The sequence below is a fragment of the Erinaceus europaeus genome, chromosome 14, assembly GCF_950295315.1.
Source record: "Erinaceus europaeus chromosome 14, mEriEur2.1, whole genome shotgun sequence".
Classification (NCBI taxonomy): domain Eukaryota; kingdom Metazoa; phylum Chordata; class Mammalia; order Eulipotyphla; family Erinaceidae; genus Erinaceus; species Erinaceus europaeus.
The window spans coordinates 67996086-68019631 of NC_080175.1; the positions used below are offsets into that span (position 1 = coordinate 67996086).

Genomic DNA, 23546 nt, shown 5'->3' on the forward strand with positions numbered 1-23546 from the left:
CTTGAACCTGGCTGCTTGGATACTGTCCTGCCAGTAACTAAACAGTTTTTTTTTCCCCACTGGCATCTGAATTCAGTAACTATGTTTATAGCTGACAGGACTTGGAAGACAAAGTCAACAGTTAACATAAGAAATCTTGGCTAGGACTTATATCGGCAGGAGACAGAAACTGCCAATGGCAGCAGCAAGACAGACATGTCTTCCAGACAAATGGAAACACTCTCAGTGCACACAGCAGGGATTCCCTTATAAAAGAGAAGAGATCTGGTTCTAAATAAAAGACAGTCCTTTTGGGCAGGATAAGAATGTGCTGCAGGGCAGGGGATTTAACAAGATGTTTATATAGATATATATAAAAAAACTAGTCTCATGCCTGAGGCTCCAAATTGCCATGTTCAATCCCCTGTACCACTCTAAGCCAGAATTGAGCAGGGTTATGGGGGGAAAATTTTAAAAAGTGCTAGAGGAGGCCAGGCAGTGGCTCGTCTACTAAAGTGCACGATACCATGTTTGACAACCTAGCTTCAAGCTCCTGGCCCTCCCCTGTGGAGGGAAAACTTCACGAGCAGAGGAACAGTGCTGCAGTTGTTTCTGTTTCTTTTTCTTTCTCCCACCCTATTTCTACCTCTATCAGTAAAGAAAGAAAAAAAAATGGGGGGGGGGAATCCAGTGGGAGCAGAGAAGTCACAGTGCAGGTACCAAGCCCAGCCATAATCTTCGAGGAAAAATAAAATAAAATGATAAAAACAAGGTTGGGACGAGAACATAATGATTATGCAAAAAGACTTTCAAGCCTGAGGAACTGAGGTCCAAGGTTTAATCCCCAGGATTACCATAAACCAGACCTGAGTGGTGCTCCGGTAATAAGTGAATAAACAAACAAAATGAGCTAGGGAGCAGCCAGGAAGATAAAACAGTGGATGTACTGATGGATTTGCAAACAAGATGCCCGGAGTTCAATCACGAGCACCACGTGTGCCAGAGTGATGCTCTGGTTCTGTGTCTTATATAAATAAATAGGTAAGAGAATGTGCTAGAGGTTTCAGCTTTATCAAGCTGGCATGCTGAGGGGCAGAATGTGGGGTACAGTGAGGCACAGGATATAGGAGGCACCATTGCTCCTGTGGTCAGGTTTACGAAAACCATTAGCCTCAATCCACCTGGCAATGACAAGCTAACAGTAGTACTAATAGCAGCAGCAGTCAATCTAGCTGTAAAAGTATTAGTAATGTTAACAACGAACATTTATTGCATGCTTACTATATGCCGGAATGTTTTTTTTTTCATTATTTATTTTTATTGTTTTTGCTATAATGTTTTAATCTCCTATATTAACTAACTCCCTTGATCTTTGCTAAGCACCATCACATGCTTTAAGGACAAAGCCGAGAGATTCAATAATTTGCTTGAGGGTCACATGACAAGATGGAAAAGATTATACAATTATAAAATGGAAAAAAAGATTATATTATTTTTTTGTTTTGCTAGTCTAACTGCCAAATATTTCTTCAAAGGAATCTACTGAGGCTTTTGTTAGGTCAGCATGCAATTTGCACCAGGATCCCATACAGTCAGTCATCAGATCTGGATGCAAAGTTGGAGTAATAAGGAGCTGTGCACAGGGGAAGTAGGTTCCTTTTCTCCTTGGCTTAATATATTTTCAGAGATGAGAATCTTTGGAATGCCAGTCACACCCTAATGCAAGTATGCAAGTGCATTCCAAAATGCAGTTTCAATGGCTTCCCCCTCCCTCTTTCTTTTGTCTCAACCTTCAGGAAAGCATTGTAACGATGGGCAGACTGTAAATATTCCTTAGCTGTAAACAGGGAAACCAATCACTAGCTCCCTTCACCCATTTTTCTGAAATGCACTGCAAAACTTTCAAGGCATTCTGACACAATAGGAAAAATGCTAAATCTCCATGATCTATTGGAGACACTCAAAAGTGCTCTGTCCAAAGTTCAAGTTTCCTGCCTGACATTGGGATTTGAGAGTCTGGAATCAGATTACCCTTTCTTCCCTCCTTCAGGTCTGTAGTTAGCTGGGAACTATGTAAAACCTGCCTGGTGGAGGTGCATTTTCCCCAAGGTTTGTTTTGTTTGTTTGTTTGTTTTGTACTAGGGTCTTATATTCATAGATAAAGACAATAGAAGACTAACTATAAAAGCAGTAGTCATTGCTGGAAAAACTTTATTCTTGGTTAGATTTTTAAGGGAAAGTAAAATATTTTATGTTGGGAATAGGAGACCACAGAAAGTTCCAGGAGATTCTAGGCTCCAGAATTCTAGTGAGTTTTCCTTCCCTCCCCCTTTCAGATGTCAGTTACACACACACACACACACACACACACACACACACACACACACACACTTATGTTGGGAACATGAGGCAGCAGAAAGTTCCAGGAGACTCTAGACTCTACAATCTAGTGATTTTTTTCTTTTTATTTCTTTTTTTTTTTTTGCAAGTGCAAGTTACATATATATACATTCTCTCTCTTCCCCTTTCTCTGAATCTGAGCAAGACTAAGAATTTCTTCTAACCCCCCTTGAAAGTCCCTTAGAACAGAGCACAGTGCTGCTTTAGAAACACTGGAATTTAAATAAACAGCTGTGATTTGAAGTCCACCTGAGAACCTCAGAACGCTGAGCCCCAGCCCTCCCCCCCCCCAGCTTAGTCAGCAACACTAAGATGTAACTTTAGGTGACTCTCCTGAAACTGAGAGCACAGGCTGGGAGGGACACCTTGCAGCTCGCAGCTGCCCCAAGGGGGGAAAACCCATCTTGAGAGTCACTGATTCAGTTTGAAGACCTCGGACACACTTAAAAAAAACTAAAATTTAGTGTACAGTATTTTACAGTGACTCAATAAATGCAGAAAACAAGTAGAACAACTTTTAAAAAAAAGACAACATAAAGTACCTAATCAAATAGTTTCTTTTTTTATTTAGTTTCCCTTTTTAAAATTTTTTATTGTTGTTACAGTTATTATCGTTGTCGTTGTTAGGACAGAGAGAAATGGAGAGAGGAGGGGAAGACAGAAAGATAGACACCTGCAGACCTGCTTCACCGCCTGTGAAGGGACTCCCTTGTAGGTGGGGACTCCCCTGCAGGTAGTGAGCCCGGGCTTGAACTGGGATCCTTATGCCCGTCCTTGCGCTTTGAGCCACGTGTGCTTAACCCGTTGTGCTACCGACTGACTCCCATCAAATAGTTTCTACTTATACCTAGATACCTTCCTCACCTAGCTCCTAGTACATATCCCTCAATCACTCCAAAGCTAACCTTGTCAGATAAAGTAAGGACTACAAAAGCTGAATAAGGGCAAGAGACTGGCATACTTTAATGATGACTCTTTTGGTTACTACCAGGCCACCCCATCACCTGGGGCCCTCGTCAGGTAATCTTGGGATGCCCACATAGACATGTGGGCCTAGACCTCTAACAGATCTGTCTCTCCACTGTCACTGGTCATCTCCATCAGGAACAACATAATGGACCCCTTTGCAGGCCCCTACAGGACCATGCCCTCAATGTGGAACAACAATGGTAGGGACAGCCCCCTTCTCTGAAAGGAGGTTGGGCCAGCATACTCTACCACTCCAGCAAGAAGGGTCCTGCAATGAGTGCAGCCTAGAATGTTCCTAGCTATGACCTCAGAGTGCAAGCTCAGATCTACAGGGATGCAGAGGCTACACAGGTTCCTGCACAGAATATGGGCCCCAGATCAAATCAATGAAGTTTACAGTTAACAATATTTATAGACTTTTCCCTTATATGGGAGCTACTCTCTGCCCTGACCCAGTTTTCTAGTCCTATTTCCAGCTCTGACACTGTCTCCCCAGACAGTGCCTTTGGTCTACCTGTATGCTAACTGTTGGGCTCAGGCAAAAATTACTAGTAAAGTCATGGGTCCTTTGGAATATACCTAAAGTTGACCTATTAGCTTTTTATCTTAGCTCTTTTTCAGCCACCAGGTTCCAGATGCTGCCATGATGTCAACAAGCCTTCCCTGGACAGACGACCCCACCAATATGTCCTGGAGCCCTGCCTCCCTAGAGCCCTGTCCCACTAGGGAAAGAGAGAGGCTGGGAGTATGGATCCACCTGCCAACGCCCATGTTCAGCAGGGAAGCAATTACAGAAGCCAGACTTCCACCTTCTGCACCCCATAATGATGCTGGGTTCATGCTCCTAGAGGGATAATAAGAAAGCTTTCAAGGGATGGGATGGGATATGGAACTCTGGTGGTGGGAACTGTGTGGAACTGTACCTTTCTTATCCTGTGGTCTTGTCAGTATTTCCATTTTATAAAAAAAAAAAAAGTTTGGGCTGGGAAAGTGACACCATTCCAAGTTGACGGGGAGCCGACTTTATTTACTTAAGTCAACAAGCGGTAGCTATAGATACACCTGCTAGACCCACAGGCGCAGACACAGAGCCACCACCAGCACCCCCTGCTGGCCACATCGGGGCACCGGGACCGACCCTTGACTTTCCGAAGTCCCAGGCCGTTGCGCTGATTTGAAACCCACGGAGAGCCAATCAGTCAGGGAGGCGGGCCGAGAGCAACGCCAATCCCCGCCCCTGGGGGCCAGTCAGCCAATGGGGAATGGGGTGACGTCACGCGCCAATCGGCATGGTCCGGCAAGAGAGACGCTCGCTTTTTGAATCGCAGGTGTCCGCTGCCGGCGCGCAATGGCGGCGCTGCTAACAACAGTGGGCGCTTGAGGACGCGGCGCGCCTCGGCCTTTGTGTCCAGAGAGCACACGGTGAGGACTCCAGAGGGCCGCGGGAGGGAGGCCGGAGTGGGCTTCATGTCCGGAGTCGCGGTCCGAGTCGGGCGGACGGGGGGGCTGTGGGTGGAGGGAGGCCCGCGTGGGGGGTGGTGGCCGACCGCGCGGGGTTCGGCAGTGCCGCCCCGAGCGCTTATCTGCGGGCGCTCGGTGGTTGCAGGCCGGGCTCCCGCTGCAGCTTCTCCCCGGCTTTGCAGGAAACGCCAACCCGGCCGCTCCCCTCCGCCCCGCCCTTGCTTCCGGGTCCTGATCGGAGAGGCTCTGCGGTCCCGGGCTTGGAATCCCTGCTCGACCGCAGGCGCTGTGCCTCCAGGCTCCAGGTTGCTTTATGCACGGGAGGCAGCATCAGTCGCTGCGGCCCTGACTTGTTGGTTGCAAAGATTCAGTGAATGCAACCTCAGAGATAGATCCCAAATCTGCCACGACTTGGGCGTAAAAGGTTAAGATGCTTAGCAAGATGTTTTACGGTAGCAGCAACTTTGTTGGTGCTCATAACACCCTCAGCAGATTCAGCATTGCATTCAGCACCTCCCTCTCCCGTCCAGGGATATGTGCGGGGGGGGGGGGCTGGTAAAGGAGGGGAGAGGAAACAAAGTGAGATTTGCTGAAATGACACATTTTGTCTTGGGGGATGACTAGTGTGTGTTAGTGTGCTGAGTCAAAAGCTCCATGAGTTATGTTTCTGGAGAAGTGAACACTGAGCCTGGTGTGCTTGTTTTTACTTTACTTTAGTTAAAACGAAAGAAAGAAAGAAAGAAAGAGAAAATTCAGAGCACCGTTCAGCTCTGATTTACGTTGATGCTGGGGACTGAGTCTTTGACTTTGGAACCTCAGGCTTTAAAGTCATTTTGCATAACCATTATGCTGTCTCCCGCTTTGTGTTTGCTTTAAATGTATAGAACTCATGATTATGAGAACATGATTATCTTGTTTTCAGACTGCTAAATCTCTACTTAGCAGGAAACTTATGCCACATTCTCCTTAATTTGATGTTGTTTTGGTAATGAATTGATCATTCACAGTTCCTTTGGAAACCATTTTAATTTTTAAGAATGTAGATTTTGATTCACCTGTTTTAGTTGTCTTGCAACAGAATGGTGTAGGAGAAATATATATGTATATATTTTTATGAAAAAGTATATTCAAGTCAGTTCATCTCTCAATCCTGTTTTTGATGTTTTAAGTGACAGACCCTTTTTCACTGGGAGTGATTAAGTATATGGAGGGATTAGCGGTAAGAAACTTAAAACATCAACACAAAAATGAGGGATTGATAGAATTTATCGTTGATTGTAAGTAAATAGGCTGACAACTATTGAAGCATTCCTTGTGATTTGTTGATGTTTTAGATAGAGACTGGGGAAGGGAGCAGAAGAGACCACAGTAACAGATTTTCCTTTAATGCAGAGGTGGCTCTGCTGGAACCTGGGGGGGCCACACGGCAAAGCAGCACACAGCCCAGGTGAGCTAGCTGTTTTGCCAATCCTGAAGCCCTTCTTTGGAAATCCTGAGAATAGTGGTTGACAGGAACACTGTGAATCTTGTGTGAACATTAATAATTATCACTCATTTAAGACATCTATTTAGTTTTCCTCACAGCTGCATTTGAGCTGTACTATTATCTCTCTGATAAGAAAACTGAGACTTAACCTGGTAAGTGCAGAGCTGAGATGGGAAGTTGAGTCACCTGACTTTGAAGTGTGTACCAAACAGTTGTGCTTGGTTTACTGTTACTATTAATGTTGCCGGAAATTATGAAGATGGCTGTTTCTTCAGCAGTCTTAAACTATTACTTTGCTAAGAGTCTGCTGGAGGGTGTTTGCATACTAATTTGAAAAAGTTGGTAAGAGTAAAGCAGATCACATATGTATTTCCCGATACTTAAAATATCCAAAACAGGATCTTTTACACAATATTCTGAAATTTTCTTTTCCTTTTAAGTTTAATTATCTTTGTTTAATGGATAGAGGCCCAGAAATTGAGAGAGAAGGGGGAGACAGAGATAGATACCTGCAGCACTGCTTTTTTTTTTTAAATATTTTATTTTATTTATTTATTCCCTTTTGTTGCCCTTGTTGTTTTATTGTTGTAGTTATTATTGTCGTCGTTGTTGGATAGGACAGAGAGAAACGGAGAGAGGAGGGGAAGACAGAGAGGGGGAGAGAAAGATAGACACCTGCAGACCTGCTTCACCGCCTGTGAAGCGACTCCCCTGTAGGTGGGGAGCCGGGGTTCGAACCGGGATCCTTATGCCGGTCCTTGTGCTTTGCACCACCTGCGCTTAACCCGCTGCGCTACAGCCCGACTCCCTGCAGCACTGCTTTATCACTCGCAACTTTCTCCCTTCAAGTGGGAACTGGAGGCTTGAACTTGGATCCTTGCACAATGTAACATGTGCACTCAAACCACCACCCAGTGTGCCACCACCCAGTCCCTGAAATTTTCTTTTTAAAATTTTATTTATTTTACCATAGCACTGCTCAACTCTGGCTTATAGTGGTATGGAGAATTGAACCTGGGACTTTGGAGCCTCAGGCATTAGTCTTCTGACATAACCATATACTGTCTGCCCCACTCTTTAAAAAAAGGAATTGTTATTATAATTATTAAGTAAAGGTGTAGGATAGATTCCCCCCCCCCCCCAGTTTTTTTTCTTTTAAATATTTACTGGTTAGACGGGAATTGAGAAGGAAGAGGAGCTAGAGAGGAAGAGAGAAAAAGATTACCTGCGACACTGCTTTACTGCTTGGGAAGCTTCTTCCCCTGCAGGTGGGGATTCCAACACCACTCCTTGTGCAATGTAACATGTGCACTCAATTAGATTTGCCACCACCTGGTGGCAGGTACTTTTCTTTAAGATAATAACCATGTAGGATGGAGGAAATGGCATAATGGATCTGAAAAAACTTTCATGTCTGAGGCTCAGGTCCCAGGTTCAGTCCTCAGCAATGGGGCTGTGTGGTAGTGGGCCTGTTACAGTGCACGTTACAACACACGAGGACCAGGGTACAAGCTCTTGGTCCCCACCTGCAGGGGGAAAGCTTTGTGAGTAGTGAAGCAGTGCTGCAGGTGTCTCTCATGTTCTTCTCTCGTGATTTCTCTGTGTTTCTATCCAATAAAAAAAACAAAATATTAAAAATTAAGTTGGGGCTGGGTGGTAGTGCAGCAGGTTAAGCGCATATGGTGCTAAGCGCAACAACCAGCATAAGGATCCCGGTTCGAGCCTCTAACTCCTCATCTGCAGGGGGGTCACTTCACAGTGGTGAAGCAGGTCTGCAGGTGTCTATTTTTCTCTCCCCCTCTCTGTCTTCCCCTCTTTTCGATTTCTCTTTTTCCTATCCAACAACAGCATCATCAGCCGCAACAACAATAATAGCAACAAGGGCAACAAAATGGGAAAAGTGGCCTCTGGGTTCAGTGCATTTGTAGTGCTGGCACTGAGCCCCATCGATAACCCTAGAGGCAAATAAATAAATAAAGTCCAGGGGCCGGGTGGTGGCACACCTGGTTGAGTGTGCATGTTACAATGCGCAAGGACCTGCCTGGGTTTACACCCCCGGTCCGCACCTGCAGGGGGAAGGCTTTGCAAGTGGTGAAGTTGTGCTGCAGGTGTCTCCCTCTCTATCACCCCCTCCCTCTCAATTTCTGGTTGTCTCTATCCAATAAATAAAAAAGCAAAAAAAAAAAAATCTGTTTTTAAAAAATAAATAAATACATAAAATCCACCCCCAGCACCACCATAAGCCGGAATTGAACAGTGTTTTGATGTAGAAATTGAACTGATGGAAATCTATCCAGGTTTTCTTTATTCTCTGCCTGCCTGACTTAACTCTTTTAAGTCCTGGGAATCCTTTACTTCATTATTATTTTCTGATTGCCTCCAGTGGTATTGATGGGGTCTAGTACCAGTGTTACGAATCCAACACTGCCAGCGACCATCTTCCCCACCTCCACCCTCCTTTTTTTTATTTTTTTATTTTTTTTTAGTAATTGAAAGGGGAAGATGGAGAGGGAGAAATACCTGCAGGTCTGCTTTACCACTGGTGAAGCATAACCTCCACAGATAGGGGTTTCTGGAAATCTTTAGAACCAAATTCTTTTTTTTTTTAATAACACTTTTTTTTTCAAAGATTTTATTTATTTATGAGAAAGATAGGATGAGAGAGAAAGAACCAGACATCACTCTGGCACATGAGCTGTGGGGGGATCGAACTCAGGACCTCGTGCTTGAGAGTCCAAAGCGTTATCACTGCACCACCTCCCGGACCACACCCACATTCTTTAATAGTCTAGGGTTGTATTGGTAATAGCCCATGATAATGTACTTTTTTTTTTTTTTTTTAGTGGAGAGTCATTTGTAAAGTAATATGAACATAGATTAGGGAGCAACCCAGTTCCACATGAGTGCTTCAGAAGTGTCCACAGAGGATGGTAGAGAGTGGTGTGTTGAGCATTGAAAGGCATACTAGATGGTGAATTGAGCACTATTAAGTGCAAGGTGCAAAGAAGATTGGGGTTTGTGTTTGAAAAAATGCTGAGAAGTACAGGTAACAAGCATACAGCATATGTGGGCTGGGGTTGTACCAGAACAGGAGGGTAGATAAGAACCAGATTGTAACCCGGATGGTGTATTTCGACAGGAGTGGCTGTTAGTGGTCACATTTGTTTTTAGAACCTTATCCCTGAAAACCCATCTGGCTGGAGAGTGATCCTGGAAGGAAAGTTGACTGGAGCTCGTGTGTTTCTGCCAAATGGTCATTGTGGCACCAGAAATGAAAAGAGGGGCCACTTTCCAGAGATAGTTGAGATGGGACTGATAGGAATGTTGAGGACGCTGAGAGAGTGAGGTAGACGAAAACATATAGATAGGCCCAGTTTTTTTTTTTTGTGTGTGTGAAGGAATAGCACAATAAAAATAGGCTGCTTGATAGGAAAGGTGTTCAGGAGGGAGAATGAATATTAGTACCTTTTGAGCATTCATTGTTTGACAGTGTTCTGAGTACTTTGAATACATTGTTCTTTCTATATTCCAGAGTCAGGTATTTGTATCTTATTTTACAGAAAAGAAAGCAGGCTCAGAGAACTGGAGTGAATTTCTGTGGTTCATTCTTCAAAGCAATAGGTAATGATTTTTTTAATATAATACCAGGTCTGAAGGTAGAGTGGGGGGGAGGGAGTGGGTGGCAGGCGGTGGCACGCCTGATTGAGTACACTAAGTCACAGTGCAGTAACCCTCATTCAAGCTCTTGTTCCCACCTGCACAGGGCAAGTGGTGAATCAGTGTTGCAGGTGTCTCTTTATCCCCCTGCCCTTTCGATTTCTCTCTGACTCTTAAGTACATAAGAAATATTTTTTAAAAAATAGGAAGAAAAAAAAAAGGAGTAAAGGGTTGTGTAGCTAACTTACGCAGTAGAGTGCACACTTCATTGGTTTTGAACCCCGGTGTGTGTGTGGGGGGGCAGTTCAAGAGTAGCGCACTATATATACCTACTATAGTAGGTAACTATATCTCTGTCTCTGTCTGACATTGAAGTGGGGAGGGGAGGGCCGGCAGCCTACCAGGAACTGTGGAATTGCACTGGGGCAAAAAGCCCCAATGACCAAAATAAAAAGTACTAGAGCCTCTAATGCCCACCAGTCATGTTTGTTTTGTGATTGTATTTTATTCAGGCTTTATTATTTCAGTCATCGAAGAAGAGAAACGATGGCTGACAGTAGCATATTAACCTCCGCTACTGAGAAGACAAGCCTGGCAGATTCTTCCATTTTTGATTCTAAAGTTATTGAAACTTCTAAGGAAAATGTAGTCGTTGGACAACCCAGGTCATATGTTGACGGTAAGCTTGTTAGAATCTTTTTTTTTTTTTTTTAATTTTTTTTAACCAGAGCACTGCTCACCTCTGGTTTAAGGTGCTACGTAGGATTGAACCAGGGACTTTGGAGCCTCAGGCATGAGAGTCACTTTGCATAACCATTATGCTATGTACCCCACCCTTGTTATAGTCTCTGTAGCACTAAATTGCTGACCACTCCTCATCCCATTTTACTGAAATGTTATTGTATGAGTTTACCATGTAACATAATGATTTGACTAGTGCGCAATGTTCATTGCTATTTTAACCCTAAACTTACTGTCAGCTTTCTTAAGATATAATTGTACTACTGTTAATCTTGAGTATAGCTGTTCAGTAACTGTTAGTCAACAAATTCCCTATGTACAATGTAGCCTTTTTCAGATTAATGCTTTCTCATTTTTAAATTGAGTATTGCTGTTTTGGTATGTGAAGGTAATCAAGTTACTATAGATTGGTTAGTTAGGATTTGTTCATTGAAGACTGGTTAGGTGAAGAACCTCTTCTCTCACCGTTTTAGTAATGCTTCTTAAAGTTTCCTACTATTGAAGAGGAAGCCCAAGCTGAGCGAGATATAAATGATTTCCTTGGCTAGGGAGGGGTCTGTGCTGATGTTTATATGCTCTTTTTTTCTCTATAGTGATGACATGATCCAACCTCATTTTTTTTTCTTTAAATAAAGTGGGGAATTAAGTCATCTGATTTTCGAAAATGCTAATCTCAGAAGGAAAGCATATGAGATCTAGCAACTGGTAGGAAAAGAGAGGTTAGCAGCTGCTGACCTTGATGATGCCAGCAGTATCTGGTAAACATATTTTAACATTTTATTCCACAGAGGAAATGCCTCAGGTTGAGACAAGGATGATATTAGTTCGAGAAGCTGCAAAGCAGGAAGAACTTATCAAAGCCCTGCAGGTATGGAGTTTGATTTTTTTTTTTTTTTTTAAGGTTCTTCCATGAGTGTATAAAATTTGATAGTTTTTTTTTTTTTATCTCACACTTAAGTCTCTTTTCCACAGAATATTAAGATAATGGAAGTCCCTGTTTTAAAGATAAAGGAAAGTTGTCCTGGAAAAGCGGATGAGAAATTAATAAAAAGTGTTGTTAATATGGTAGGTCAAGCATTTCATTGCATGTGGCATGCTGCACCTCCCTCGATTACATCCTAATTTTCCACTTCTGGTGATTGGACTGAAACTAGGCACAGGGTATGCTTTATGTAATCTGAAGCTAGCTAAATAAGACCAGCCTCTATTCACTGTTAAAATTTGGGTGTTTCTGAAATCCTCAAACTAAAGAACTTACTTTTAATAATGAAATCTTTTTTAAAAGTAATTTAACATTGTTTAGTTTAATTGATGTCCTATATACTTGCCAAAATTTACTGCTTAAACTCATTGGTTTATCTCTTCATTATCTTATGTTTTAAATTATTGCTTTATACATTTTTTTTTTTTCCCTACCAGAGCACTGCTCAGCTCTGGATTATGGTAGTACAGGGGATTGAACCTGGGATTTTGGAGCCTCAGGCATGAGAGTCACTTTGCATAACCATTATGCTATCTATTCCCACCCTAAATTCTTGCTTCATTTCCATAACTAAATCACAGTTGACAGATACCTGGGCTATTACCTCAGCATGTAGAATATCTATTTATTTTTTAAAATATTTTTTACTTTAATTATTATTGGGTAGAAACAGAGAGAAATTGAGAGGGAAGGGAGGAGATAGAGAGGACAGAGGGAGAGACACCTGCAGCCCTGCTTCACTGCTTGTGAAGCTTTCCCCTGCAGGTGGGGGCCAGGGGCTTGAACCTGGGTCCTTGTGCTCTGTAATGCGAGCACTTAACCAGGTACATCACCGCCTGGCCTTGAATATCTCTAATTCTAAATGCTGACTATATTTCTTTTGTCTGTCATATAACAGATTACTATAGACTGTAGGTCGTAAATAATGCAGTTTCTTTTTCTTTCTCTTATAATTTCTGAGACTAGAAGTCCAGGGTCCAGGAGTCAGCAGGTGTGATTTCTCTTGAAGCCTCTTGCTTTGACTTGCAGTAAACCCCCATTTCCTTGACTTGGTCTTCTGTGCATTCACATACCAAGATCTCTCAGTAGGACACCAGTCAGATTAGATTAGGGCCTATGCATGTGGCTTTTTTATTCCCTCAGTTATGGTTTAGAAGACCCTGTTTTCAAACATCACAAGCCTGAGGTATGATTTCAACATGAATTTTGGGTGCATACACTTCAGTTCATTATATCACCCTGGCAGATAAAGCCCGAATAATTTGTTGACCCATTAGGAATTTTTTTTTCTCATTTATTTATTAGATAGAGACAGAGAAGAATTTAGAGGAGGGGGGAGATAGAAAGGGAAAGAGACAGAGAGACACTTGCAGCCCTGCTTCACACTCGTGAAGCTTTCCCCCAGCGGGTGGGGACCAGGGGCTTGAACCTGGGTCCCTGTGCACTGTAGTGTGTACTCTCAACAGGTGTGCTACCGCCTGGCCCCAGAATTTTCTTTAAATTGTTCTTTTTTGGTTTTGTTTTTGCTTTTCTCCCCACTTACACATAAGAGAGTTAAGTAAGTAAAGTATGAATTTGGCTTATGATAGTGCTAGGGATTAAACCTAAGTAAGACCTCTGGTGCCTCAGGCAGGAAAGTCTGTTGTGTAAACCATTGTGCTATTTAAACAGTGACTTGACTTTTTATTTCCTGTAGTTTCCATACTGTAGCTGCCTACATATTTTATATTTTTCTCTTATTTCCCCATATCTATGCCAAAATGATTAACCTAATCTATATCCTTTTTGCAAGTACTAAGTGCTATAGTATAATTTTTCTGAAGAGAGTCTGTAGCACAAAAACTTTATTTTCCTTTCAGTCTGAATCAAAAATGATGGTGGTATAATGGTTCTGCAATAGACTTTCATGCCTGAGGCTCTGAAGTCCCAGATTTAATCCCCTAAACCACACACCATAAGCCCATTTATGGTAAAAATAATAATATTCAGAATTATAGTGATAATCTTTCTGATATATCCTATGGTTGAATAGTGTCTACTTAAGCATTGCTCTTCTTTAATTTGTATACTAGATTTATAGTGACTACTAAGCCCTAAGTCACATATTAGTATTCATAATATACTATTAAATATACTGGTTATTGTATTATTTAAAACTCAAGGGTTTTTGTTTTTGACAATATTAAAATCTTACTGATTTTAACTCTTAGAGTACTAATATGTAAATTATTTTTATTTCTTATAACTACATGAAAAAAATGAAGGAAATTAAAGTGCCCTTTATAAAGATGGAATCAGTGGAAGAATTTGAAGATTTGGATTCTCCAGAATTTGAAAATGTATTTGTAGTCATGGACTTTCAGGACTCTGTCTTCAGTGACTTATATAAGACTGACTGTAGAGTCATTGGACCACCAGTTGTTTTAAACTGTGCACAAAAAGGAGAGGTAAGGAAGAATTTGCTTTTACAAATTTCCAAAATTTAATCATTGTAATCGATTTTGTGAAAATGCTTATACTGAAAAATCTTGTTCGCTGTTGGGAACATTACATATTTAGAATAGGACTCATAGTGGTCATTCGAGTACAGAACTTTCTGTTGTAGTTTTCAGCAGTGAAAACCCAAGGCCTTTGGAAGTTGAAGCAACTATATACATGCCCATGTTGTCCATGTTGTGTGTGTATTTATTAACCTGCATATAAATATTTCCATCTGCACACAGTATCTTGGGAAGAGTTAATTTACTTAAATGTGAGATCTGGAAACGTATACACAACACAGATATGTTTCGATTTTTGTCAGTCAATGAATTATTTGAAAAATTAGGGTGATTATTTTAACTTTGTTTTATTTTTATTTTTTATTTTTTTATTTATTTATTTTAAAAAATTTTTTTATTCCCACCACCAGAACTCCCTATGCCATCGCATCCCCTGATAGCTTTCCTATTCTTATTCCTCTGGAAGCGTGAATCCAGGGTCATTATGGGATGCAGAAGGTGGAAGGTCTGGCCTCTGTAATTGCTTCCCTGCTAAACGTGGGCATTTACAGGTCAATCCATACTCCCAGCCTATCTATCTCCCTGTTGGGGCTGGGCTCTGGGGAAGCAGGGCTCCAGGACACATTGGTGGGGTCCTCTGCCCACAGAAGTCTGGTTGGTATCATGTTAGCATCTGGAACCTGGTGGCTAAAAGAAGAGTTAACATAGCCAAACAAATTGTTGACTAATCATGAACCTAGAGGCTAGAATAGTGCAGATGAAGATTTGGGGGTCTCCGTTTTGTAAATAGTTAGTAGTTTATTTTAGTTATATTCCAAAGGACCTATGACTATAAGTGGTTTTTTTTTTTTTGTTTGTTTTTTTTTTTTTAAGAAAGGATTAATTAACAAAACCATAGGGTAGGAGGGGTACAACTCCACACAATTCCCACCGCCCAATCTCCATATCCCACCCCCTCCCCCGATAGCTTTCCCATTCTCTATCCCTCTGGGAGCATGGACCCAGGGTCATTGTGGGTTGCAGAAGGTAGAAGGTCTGGCTTCTGTAATTGCTTCCCTGCTGAACATGGGCGTTGACGGGTTGGTCCATACTCCCAGTCTGCCTCTCTCTTTCCCTAGTAGGGTGGGTCTCTGGGGAAGCTGAGCTCCAGGACATATTGGTGGGGTCTTCAATCCAGGGAAGTCTGGCCGGCATCCTGATGACACCTGGAACCTGGTGACTGAAAAGAGAGTTAACATACAAAGCCAAACAAATTGTTGAGCAATCATGGACCCAAAGCTTGGAAAAGTGGAGAGGAAGTATTAGGGAGGTACTCACTGCAAACTCTAGTGTACTTCTGCTTTCTTACTTTGGTGCCATACTCCAAACTCAGTCAATTTCTGCTTTGCATTTCTACTTCTTTTTTTTTTTTTACATGCATAATATTCCCCAGATTCCCATTTAACAATACAACCCCCACTATTTCATTCATCATTTTTCATGGACCTGTATTCTCCCCACCCTCCCACCCACCCCAGAGTCTTTTACTTTGGTGTAATACTCCAATTTCATTTCAGGTTCGACTTGTGTTTTCTTTTCTAATCTTGTTTTTCAACTTCGGCCTGAGAGTGAGGTCATCCCGTATTCATCCTTCTGTTTCTGACTTATTTCACTCAACATGATTTTTTTCAAGGTCCATCCAAGATCGGCTGAAAACGGTGAAGTCACCATTTTTTACAGCTGAGTAGTATTCCATTGTGTATATATACCACAACTTGCTCAGCCACTCATCTGTTGTTGGACACCTGGGTTGCTTCCAGGTTTTGGCTATTACAAATTGTGCTGCCAAGAACATATGTGTACACAGATCTTTTTGGACGGATGTTTTGGGTTCCTTAGGATATATCCCCAGGAGGGGAATTGCAGGGTCATAGGGTAGGTCCATTTCTAGCCTTCTGAGAGTTCTCCAGACTGTTCTCCACAGAGGTTGGACCAATTGACATTCCCACCAGCAGTGCAGGAGGGTCCCTTTGACCCCACACCCTCTCCAGCATTTGCTGCTGTTACCTTTTCTGATGTGTGACATTCTCACAGGAGTGAAGTGATATCTCATTGTTGTCTTGATTTGCATTTCTCTGACAATCAGAGACTTGGAGCATTTTTTCATGTGTTTCTCGGCCTTGTGGATCTCTTCTGTGGTGAATATTCTGTCCAAGTCCTCCCCCCATTTTTGGATGGGGTTATTTGTTGTCTTGTTGTTGAGTCTGGCAAGCTCTTTATATATGTTGGTTATTAAACTCTTATCTGATGTATGGCATGTAAAGATCTTCTCCCATTCTGTGAGGGGGTCTCTTGATTTGGGTAGTGGTTTCTTCTGCTGTGAAGAAGCTTTTTAATTTGATGTAGTCCCATAGGTTTATACTTGCCTTAGTCTTCCTTGTAATTGGATTCGTTTCATTGAAAATGTCTTTAAAATTTATGCGGAAAAAAGTTCTTCCAATATTTTCCTCTAAATATCTGATAGTTTCTGGTCTAACATCCAAGTCCTTGATCCACTTGGAATTTACTTTTGTATTTGGTGAAATACAGTGCTTCAGTTTCATTCTTCTGCATGTTTCAACCCATTGTTTCCAACACCATTTGTTGAAGAGACTCTGCTTCCCCCATATAATAGTCTGGGCCCCTTTGTCAAAGATTAGATGTCCATAGGTGTGGGGCCTCATTTCTGGGCTCTCAATTCTATTCCACTGGTCAGTGTGTCTGTTCATGTTCCAGTACCAAGCAGTTTTGATGACAATGGCTCTATAATACAGTTTGAGATCTGGCACTGTGATGCCTCCGGTTCTATTCTTTTTTCTCAAGATTGTTTTTGGCAATTCTAGGTCTTTTCTGGTTCCAGATAAACATTTGTAGCATTTGTTCTATTCTCCTAAAAAATGTGCTTGGGATCTTGAGGGGATAGCATTAAATTTGTAGATGGCTCTGGGTAATATATTCATTTTGATGATGTTAATTTTTTTTTAAAGTTTATTCCCTTTTTGTTGCCCTTGTTTCTATTGTTGTAGTTATTATTGTTGTTGTTATTGATGTCATCGTTGTTGGATAGGACAGAGAGAAATGGAAAAGAGGGGAAAACAGAGGGGGAGAGAAAGATAGACACCTGCAGACCTGCTTCACCACCTGTAAAGCGACTCTCCTGCAGGTGGGGAGCTAGGGGCTCAAACCGGGATCCTTACTCCGGTCCTTACGCTTTGTGCCACATGTGCTTCACCCACTCTGCTACTGCCAGACTCCCTTATTTTTATTTCTTAAGGTTCATTTGATTTTAAAATGTTTTTAGAGAGAGAGGGAGGCTTACCAAAGCACTGCTCAACATACACAGTGTGGAGGAGCAAATCCATATAAACACTGTTCTGCATTGTGCTATCACCAAACAGTTTTTGTTTTTAAATAGCATGTCAGTATGAGTTGTAGTTTTTTGTTTTTTTTTTTTAGTTGTAGTTATTTTCTATTGATTCTTATTTCTGTCTTGCCAGTCTTAAGCTTTCCTTGATTAAAATGGCTTACCTCGTTGTGTGCTTTTGAATAGATACTAGTAGTAAGCACATGAAAATATTTTAATTTTCTCCTTGTTTCAGAAATGTTGATTTAACAAGCTTGTTTATATGTAAACTTTATATATGCTCTATATAAACATGTATATAATGCCATTGACTAAATTATTTATTGTTTTTTATATTTTTAGCTCAAAATTGGAATCATACTTGTTTCAAGTGATCTTTTATGTACCTGGTATTTATCTGAAAATAGTTAAACGTATTTTAGCATTAATTGGAAAGATTTACAGTAGTCTATGAAATCTAGACTGCTTACAGAGTATATATTTCATACCTGTTAAGCACATCATAATTGAAAGTTTGGATGTTCTTATGCTTAATTTGCCAAGCGTAAAGTGTGTGTAGATTATTTGTTTCAGATAAAATTTAGAATTAGGGAAACGTTGTGAAACATGCAAACTGTCTTTTTTGCTGTGTATTGAAAAATACAAGTTAATCTTTGGATTGGGGAAGTTGAATGGCAAGAAGGGAAGTAATGCTTACTTGAGAAAGATGTGCCCTGTTTTCTCCTATAAAGAAAACTCACAGATGTCAAATTGTTGTGTCCTCCAGCCTTTGCCGTTTTCATGCCGTCCACTCTATTGTACAAGTATGATAAATCTGGTACTCTGCTTTACTGGATTCCGGAAGAAAGAAGAACTAGTAAGTACTTTGAGACACTCCATTCAAAGAATATGTTTTCAGAACAATTCATTTAAATGGCTCTTTCTTTCTTGTTACCAGAGCTATTGCTGGGAGTGGGAAGTGGGGTGGATCCTGTGCCTGCACAATTCGATGGTTCCTGACAGACTTTTATTTAAGGTAGCGGGTGAGAGAGAATGAAGAGACACCATGACACTGCTTCATTGCTATGGAAGCTTCCCCTCTGCAGATGCTTTCATGTGGCCCAGGCTTTAGCCTGGGCCTTGTACTTGATCACTTACACTCTGCTGGGTGAGCCGTCTCCCAACCCCCACTAATTGACATTTTTTGGTGGTTGTACCACAGTTTTTTTTTTTTTTCTTTTTTGAAATATTGGTGGAAAATCACTATGGCTATACCAAGTTCTCTATTTTGTGAAGAAAGTTGCTGAAAAACATCGTAAAGAAATCAATGTTTTGGGTGGTGAAGTGACTCACTTAGTAGGTGTACCGCTTTGCTAGGTGTGCAGTGCAGGCTTGAGCCTGACCTCTACAGCACTGAAGAAAGCTTAATTGCTGTGTTTTTCACTCACTCATTCACTCTCTCTGCCTATCTTTAAAAAAATGTTGTATGTATGATAGCTATTATGAATAAAACAGAAAACATTCGTAATTACCTATTTGACTTTCTTATTGTCAGACATCACATTTGAAATTTTTCTTGTATTGTAACCTAAAAGACTTCTCATTACCCAAGGGAATTGGTGCTGATGTCTTTCTTGGACTTGTTTTTGTGTGTTGGAACTCTGTTTTATTAAAAGATTCTTGTGTATATCTTATATGTAGTATTTAGTAGATGCCAACTGACTTATACACATAGTTTATAATTTATTCAAGTTAATCTTACAGTCAATTCTATTTAATTTTTTTTTTTTTTTTGAGGTCAGATTGGTGACATTGGTTCATCACATGGGTGGAGTGATTCGGAGAGACTTTAACTCAAAAGTCACACATTTGGTGGCAAATTATACACAAGGAGAAAAGTTTAGGGTATGTAAACTTTGGGTATTTTTCTATATTTCACTGTAAAATTATTTGGGAGTTGATTTAATAATAGCACTAATAGGATGTCTATTTCAATCGTTTACTAAGGACTGGGAATTCTTTTATTTATTTTTTTACTATATATATATCTAGTAAGAATGTCAATTCTGGGGATATGGTCCCTAGGTTAGTAATGAGGCACTGGGGCTTGATTTAGGTTTTGAAAGATGAGCAGAAGTGTGAAAGCTGGGTAGATGACATTTCAGGCAACTGAGCAGCATTAGCAAAGGTTACAGTGTGCAGATTGAATGAGGGGGCCATCAGGTAATGAGAACAAAATATGTCTTGGTTGTCTAATAGTTTGTGAAAGTTATCAGAGAACAGGAGGAGAATAATCTTTAAAAAAATGACTCTATAACATTTAATTTCTATAAAATTTAACTTGTGAACATAGTAAAAGAGCAGGAGAAAGAACTTGATGGGACTGAAATGTTAGTTTAAGATGGTGCTCACTTTGATCCAATATTCCCTTGCTAGATTTATGTAATGAATGACAATCAATCTCAAGGTAATGCTAAATTCCTGGGAGGGAGAAGTGGGCCTATCTTTTAACACATATCTAAATTGAACACATATCTAACTTGAAAAAGTTGCCTTTTGTAGTGGCATCTTGGGGTTCAGTCCCTCCAAAGAAGTAAGCGCAGAGGGAGGAGAAATAAAATAAATTTCTAATCAACTTCAGAGATACATTTATTTAGAATAAAGGAATGATTTGGACTTCTCAGAACTTGGATTAAAGTTATTTTAGCCTAGGATATTCATGTTGAGTTTTATCCTAAATTGTGTGAATGCAAGTTTTTCTTCTTATTTTTATTGGCTTTATTGCTATGACAGTGATCTGAAACTTTGTAAAAACAAAGTTTTTACAAAAGTATGTATGCAGTTGCTTGAAACTTCCCACAAGTGCAGTTATTTCAGGTAAAAACTCATTGTAAAATGTGTTTGTAATTCCAGATTGCTGTGAGCCTGGGTACTCCAATTATGAATCCAGAATGGATTTATAAAGCTTGGGAAAAACGAAATGAACAGTAAGTGCTTAGAAATGCAGTACTTCCTAATATGAATTAGACATTTTAAGTAGTCTGGATAAACCATGTGTCAAAACAGCTAACTTGCTAGGTGGTGTTGAAGAAAGTGAGTTCAATCTTTGCATAGCTTAAGGAGCAAAGCCCAGATGCAAGAAAGTTACAAACAAAAGTATAAGGTCTTTGGGGTTAGCTCACCTGGGAAGCTGCCGGCCTGCTTTTCCAAGTACTTGGATCCCCGCTCTTGCTGGTGGGGGTCGTATGGCACTGGAGGAAGCTCTGGTATTATGCCTCTCTTCTCCCTGTCTGAGTCTTTCAGTCTGAAAAAGCTCAGTGGTGAGACCCTGGCCATATCACAAAGGTACACAAAATTGAAAGGCATTTGTAGAGTTCATCTTGTATTTGATTCCCTGCTACTGGACCTCATCATTGTATAAGCTCTTGTGACCTTTAGCTCCCATGTGATATATGTGAAGTGACACTTGTAGAGCTGAGTGCAAAACAGGAATTTGGCACTCAAATATTGATCAGAATTCATCACAGGTTCCTTCAGGATAACTGAGGAGGCACCAGTTTTCCTTCTTCCTTTTTCTTTTTAAGATGTATTGCCTGGGCTCAGTGCCGGCAGAATCCTATCACCTCCAGGGACATCTAAAAAAAAATTCTACCCTCTAAGATAGATGTTGAGAGAGAGACACAGAAAGAGGAGAGACACTGCAGCACTGCTCAACCACTTCTACATCCCTTCCCCTGCCCCTGTGCGTGGGGCTCCAGCCTGAGCTTGCATGATAACAAATGCCCTGTTGGGTGAGAAACACAGGAGAGAAATAGTGAGACGAACCACTCAGCTCTGGTGTAGGGTGGTGCTGGAGACTGAACTGGGGCTTCTCTGCATGAGGCGTGCAAGTCCTGTGTACTGATGTTGAATTACCTTTCCAACCCATCTTCCCTTTTCCTTTCTTCCCATCTGTTTCTAAAAATTTGTTGGATAGAGACAAAAAATTGAGAGAAGGAAAAAGAGAGAGACACCTGCGTGAAGCTTTCCCCCTGCAGGTGGGGACCTGGAGTTTGAACCCAAGTCCTTGCAAATGGTAACATGTGCACTCAGCCAGGTGTACCACCCACCTGGTCACCCCAGCCCATCTTTTTTTTTTTTTAACCTTAGTTTTTATAGACAGTTCACGACCAGATGTAAAGTATTTTAAATGGTTTATGCTACAACCCCAGGAATTACTGTAGATCTATAAATTGGTAAACCTGTCTACCTGAATTTATGTTAAGATGGCTTTAGAAAATACTTTTTTTTTCTTTTTTAGCAATTTCCATGCTGCAGCTGATGACTTTCGAAATGAATTTAAAGTTCCTCCATTTCAAGATTGCATTTTAAGTTTCCTGGGGTTTTCAGATGATGAGAAAGCCAACATGGAAGAAATGACTGAAATGCAAGGTAGAGTTTAAATTTAGCAAAATGTAAAAGTGTAATATAATTTCAACTCTTAATCATTTCTCTAATGAGTCTATATCTTCAGAAATTTGGTGTGGAGATAGACATGCTTGTATACATTAATGACTGTATGTGCTTGTGGATTCCTTTTAGGAGGTAATTGTTTACCAGTTGGAGATGAGAGATGTACTCATCTGATAGTTGAGGAGAATGTAGTGAAAGAACTTCCATTTGAACCTCTGAAAAAACTTTATGTTGTCAAGCAAGAGGCAAGTAATCCTATGATGCTATTATTATTATTATTTTTTTAAGAAATATTACTAGTAGGTTTTCTGATAAAGTAGATTTAATTCTTAATTGAAATGTTGTTTCTCTTACCTAGTGGTTTTGGGGAAGTATTCAAATGGATGCCCGAGCTGGAGAAACTATGTACTTATATGAAAAGGTATATACTTTTTTTTTTGTTACTTTGTTATTTGACTTGTGAACTTGACTGTGCAAAGATGCCATTTTTCTATACATGAAGAACATGAGATAGTATCTTTCTTGTGCTAATTGATGATGATGCTATTATGAACAGAAGCATCACAGTCTTCAGAAACGGAACCTTAAGGGAAAGCTAGGTACACAGAATGATAGTGCAGAATGATATAGCCTGTGACCGGGTAATGCATCCTAAGTAGCCTGCCTCTGAGAGACCCAGGAAGGATGCAAACGAGCAGATAAAAGTTGAGCCAGTTTATTTAGCCACCCTAACAAGGACACTCAAGTTAGGTGGCAGGTGGAGAGGATAGAAAGTACGTTACAATGGCAAGTAGCTCAGTATGGCTTTAAAAAGGAGTATGTGAGATGAAGCCAACATATAAACCTTGATTGGTATATAGGCAGATTCACAAATGGTTTTTATATATTTGTTTTTCATTTCTATAAGTATTAGAGAGGCATTGCAAAATATTAAAGGGACAGATACCATTTACAGAATGGCTGGAGAAGTGGAGTATAGGATACAGAAGTCAAGCATTCATTCTGGATCTGGTGAAGAGTGTTACTCTCTAAAATGTGACATAAAGACAGTTGAAAGAGCTTTAAGAGAAGGTTTACTTTCGTTTGGCATTTAATAATCTTGAATGAAATACTGGAGATGAATTATGGATTTATTGTATTCCAAATCTAAAGAGGTACTGCTTTGAGTTTTATGTAGACGCTTCTGTTATCTATGAAGGCTCTTGAAGCATATTTTGAAAAATATGTCTTGTTTGAAAGAGCACTTTTTAAAAATCAATTTGCACTCAACAGCTTTTGAGAGCACTGTGAGAGCACAGGCGTTATGCCAAAGGCTAAGGTTACAGTAGTCAGATTGAGAATGATTCCATTGTACAGGTTATGGCCAAGTAGAAGTGTAGACAGTACATGAGCCAGCAGGTGAATATGTGATGGGGATTGTGCTGTGGAGAAAACACAGGAGGCGTGAGTGGCTTGAGAGGTACTGTGGGTCCCTGACTGCTCTGTGCCATTGAAGCTTCTGAATGATTTGGCAGAGTGTGGAGTTGTAAAATTATTGTGCAAAATACAGATTTTTGT

At 40.7% G+C, this 23546-nt stretch overlaps 1 protein-coding gene across 6 annotated transcripts in view; it reads left to right on the plus strand.

Annotated features, from left to right (window-relative positions):
* The first annotated feature begins 4624 nt into the window (after positions 1-4624).
* The window catches only part of ECT2 (epithelial cell transforming 2), a 58952-nt gene continuing 40030 nt past the window's right edge, over positions 4625-23546 (plus strand). The window contains exons 1-13 of one of the 6 annotated variants that reach the window (XM_060171965.1): positions 4637-4770; positions 6144-6256; positions 9856-9916; positions 10465-10631; positions 11482-11561; positions 11666-11758; positions 13940-14122; positions 18325-18414; positions 19335-19442; positions 20451-20524; positions 21838-21968; positions 22119-22234; positions 22348-22410. In XM_060171965.1, the coding sequence (XP_060027948.1) occupies positions 6196-6256; positions 9856-9916; positions 10465-10631; positions 11482-11561; positions 11666-11758; positions 13940-14122; positions 18325-18414; positions 19335-19442; positions 20451-20524; positions 21838-21968; positions 22119-22234; positions 22348-22410 (1227 nt within the window). In that variant the 5' untranslated portion in view covers positions 4637-4770; positions 6144-6195. Of the gene's footprint in view, positions 4771-6143; positions 6257-9833; positions 9917-10464; positions 10632-11479; positions 11562-11665; positions 11759-13939; positions 14123-18324; positions 18415-19334; positions 19443-20450; positions 20525-21837; positions 21969-22118; positions 22235-22347; positions 22411-23546 lie in introns of those variants that run through there. The other 5 variants (XM_060171967.1, XM_007517963.3, XM_060171968.1 and 2 more) reach the window with 5 other exon arrangements.